We start from the raw sequence: 3,711 nt of genomic DNA on the forward strand, positions 1-3,711 counted from the left end.
CCCCGATTTTCCTGAACACCTTAAAGTAAGATGTCCAGCGGCTTTGGCATGTATAAGCATCCCTTCGTTCGGTATACTTAGCCGGTATCGGCGAACCTGCATCCGCAAAAAGTCTTCAAGCAAGATGTAAACACGTACTCTGCCATTTGACCGAAGCCTCAAATCTTTGTGCGCGCCCCTCCAAAGCCAGCAGAGTGGTCGTCATTTGCCTTGCCCACAATCACATTGAAATTAGCCGGGTTTTTTCAGCCATTCCACCATAAACTGTCTCTGCAGTAAGGTGGTGTAGCCACCCTTCTGGCCCTTTTGGCGTGCCATGCTGTACCCTTCGCTTCCCAGCCACCAGATTCGAAAGTAACCAGGTTATATATTTAGCGGCGTACCCCTAAAAATGAGAACTCAAAATATCAGCTGGAAAAATGCGTCTCGGGAGGCGCATTTTTCGACAAAAATGAGGCTCATCTCCGCCAAAAAAAATCCTAATTAATGACAGCTTTGAAACCCCCTATTAGTGCCGGAATGGAAGACGAGTTCTCGATCTGTACGCCAGCAGTAAGAAATCTATCATATCGAAAGCATGCGCGTATCAATGAAGTATGCTGGTGCGTCATCAAGATCCTAACCGAACGGGGCCTTCGAAGTGCGGTAAGGATACAAGTGAGCAGTGTATGCATATCTTTGTGAATGAATGACAAAACCAAAGCGCTGCCGACCACAAAGACAATCAACAAGGAGGCACTAGCTGCAACAAGTTTTGAAGTCATCGGCATTAGCAATACTTCGAAGTACTTAAGTATGCTCTGAATGAGCTAACGTCGAGTTGGATAGCAAATGCTTCGCTGTAATTGACCACAGGTCTCATTGAAATGCTTCAGCGTTCTTGTAGCTGCTCGTCTAACGGCCTCGGAAGCTACATTGACAAGCGGACTTTGCACGACGGCATTTACGGCATTGTTGAAGTCGAGGACGCTTCGGGCTCCTTTCACGCGATCTGTCGTCGCGGCTGTGCCTATCTCTATCCGAACCGCCTCCATAGCCACGGTCTCGACGGTCATGGTCACCGCTTTGACTGTCAGTTCGGCTATAGCGATCTCGGTTGCGATCACCATCACGGTCTCGACCATATTTGTTGTAGGAGTAGCCACCACGACTGTCATTCCGCGACCCTTCTCGCTCGCGTTCACGTTTCGCCCGCGCTTCATCTTCCTCCTTCATCTCAAGACAACGCTTGCAATAACGCGCGCTCGCTCCACCAACACACGTTCCGCGACAACGGCTAAATTCGGGCTTCTTCATCGAATCAGCATCCTCAGGACGTGTGTACCATTTCGGCGACGTCTGAAAGCGCTGAGCAACTCGGTTGCAGATCACTTCCATGTAGTCATGAATTGCTTCTTTCGACACGAACTTTTCGTACAATTCATTGGCTCGAGCTGCAATCTGTTGACATTTGTCGTCATTCTCACGACACCACCGAATTTTCTCCTCCAAGTCTGAAAGATCCGCTTTGATCGGCACGTGATCTTCGAATGGTTTGAGAATGGGGTAGTACCACATCTCGTCGGCAACACAGCGCGACTCGACCTTGAGAATCACACTGCCCAAGCGCATCAAGAAGGCGTACCGGTTGGCAGCGCAGTGACCTTCAACGTACAGAATGTACTTGAACTTGGACTGCTCATAGATAGGAATGAAATGCTGGCGTCCACCTTCAAAGATGAACTTCTCGTGACGTAAGAACGTCATAGGCTTACCGGCGATTTTCTTATCGCGGAGGTTCCACGTGGTAACTTCAGCGTTTAGAAGCGGTACCAGCTCTTGATCTCCATCCCTCTCAGCCTCACCATTCATCATCGTATCTTTCTTCCATGTGTTCGAGAGGTGAGCCAAGTGAAGACGTTGATTGGTGTCAATCGTTGTGCCACCTCCCGTTGCACTACCACGAAAGAAAGCAGTATTCACCTTGTCTTCCCAAGGTTTGTAGAACTTCCTGAAGTTGCTAGCAGTAAAAAGGTCACGTGCGCCTTCGATGCCGTGTCTCTTCCGGCCATTGGCGCCGACGTCGCAGAAACACTCCCAGTCGTTCTCACAATGTACTGAATTACGACACGGACATCGATCGCAATGAGTATGTCTGAACGACTGCGGGAACACAAGACCTGTAGCTGCTTCCCAGTCTTCCGAGCATGGAAAAGGGATATCCGCGAAGCGCTTGGAGACGTAGAAGCTCATAATAGGCGCATACGTCGCGTAAAGGTGCTTTGTGAGGGGAATATCGTCGTCCGGGTTACGGTCATCTTTGTCAAACAGAAATCCGTACGGCTCGCTCAGGTTTTCCTGTCAATTCAAGTCACAAGACAGATTTTAGTCCGCAGATTCCTCTCTTTACATCAAGTGGCTACAAACCTTTAAGTGCGGGTAGTCGCGTTTGTTAATGAAGAACTCGCAGTCAGCAATGTTGCGATGCTTGCACGCGTCTTCTAGCATGTCTCGCAGTTGCGTCAGGAATTGATCTCCCCAGTACTGCGTCTCGTCCTCCTTGTTGCGGTATCTGCAGTGTTCGTTGCAAATGATGTTGCCATTGGCCCACCACTTGTTCACGTCTGGTATGATGTTTTCGCGTCGATAGTATCGCTGTTTCTCGCGGTAATATGCGAACATGCTGCCGTCCGAGCTGTCGAACGTCACGTTCTCTCCCCAGTTGTTCTCGTAGTTTTTGTTAGCGAAAGGAGCGAAGATGACGACGCGGCGTCGACGGATCATCACGAAGATACCACAGCGCATGTTGAAGAACAAGTAATACAGGGTATTGTATGTCGATTCGCGGTTGGTCTGTTGATGGAAGGGCATGTTAACACGGTAGTCGACGTCTTGGGCGATGGGAAGTCCCTCGCCCTGCGCGAAGCGATTGTCGGCGCTGACCGGGGGCGTCGGCTCAAGTGGGTACTTAAGGTCGTACTCCTCGATTTTGGGCATGAGGATCTCTTCAATCTGATGCCAGTCCACAAGCATGGAGAAGACGTGCTGCAGCTTGGGGAAGTCCGGGTTCGAGCCTCGCCAGCAGTGCTTGCGGATGAAGTCCTCGCACTCTGCCTTGGTAGCAAATTTGGGAACGCCGCCCGATGTCTCGGACATGACCCCACGCCGCCATTCTGGGGTCTCTTCGTCCTCGAAGGCGAAAATGCCGCGCAGCATCGGACGCTCGTCCATGGTAGCGAGAGCAGTTGTGACGAGGGGAAGATAATCTCATGCGTTATTGGATAAAATAGCAGCCAATGAGGAACAGAGTCCAAAAAATAGTAGGAGGAGGACTTTACATGTTTATTAATACCGGTAGTCGTCCTGCAAGATACGGTACTGTACTACAGAAGTAGTACAGTACCTCAGATAACAGTATGTGAAGGTGAACTTCACCTACGGCCAACAGATGTAGGTGTAGAACAGACTGTAGGTCTTTCTTCTGTAGGCAGTCATATTTTAACTTACAAAAAAGAAAACGATAAGAAACACCAGCCATATTTCTTGGCTCAAACTCTCTTCACGACACTCTCAACCTAAGACTCTTGTCACGAATAACTCACGAATTGTTTTCTAGACTCTCAAGCGTTTTGACGCTACATGTACATGTAGACGTATAATTGTGCACAACCATCGGGTTTGCGGTGCCCGACTCGCCGTATTTCAAGATCCAGTGGCAAGTTATGCTACAGG

General features: G+C 49.5%; 1 protein-coding gene across 1 annotated transcript; it reads right to left on the minus strand.

The window, feature by feature from the left end:
* Nucleotides 1–752: 752 nt before the first annotated feature.
* On the minus strand, nt 753–3,210 carry PITG_03650 (uncharacterized protein; the record flags this gene model as incomplete). Its single annotated transcript, XM_002906661.1, has 2 exons — nt 753–2,337; nt 2,407–3,210. 2 exons carry the CDS (start codon nt 3,208–3,210, stop codon nt 895–897), a joined length of 2,247 nt encoding a protein of 748 aa, XP_002906707.1.
* Between the last annotated feature and the right edge of the window lie 501 nt (nt 3,211–3,711).

This window comes from Phytophthora infestans, genomic scaffold (genome assembly GCF_000142945.1).
Source record: "Phytophthora infestans T30-4 supercont1.4 genomic scaffold, whole genome shotgun sequence".
NCBI lineage: Eukaryota > Oomycota > Peronosporomycetes > Peronosporales > Peronosporaceae > Phytophthora > Phytophthora infestans.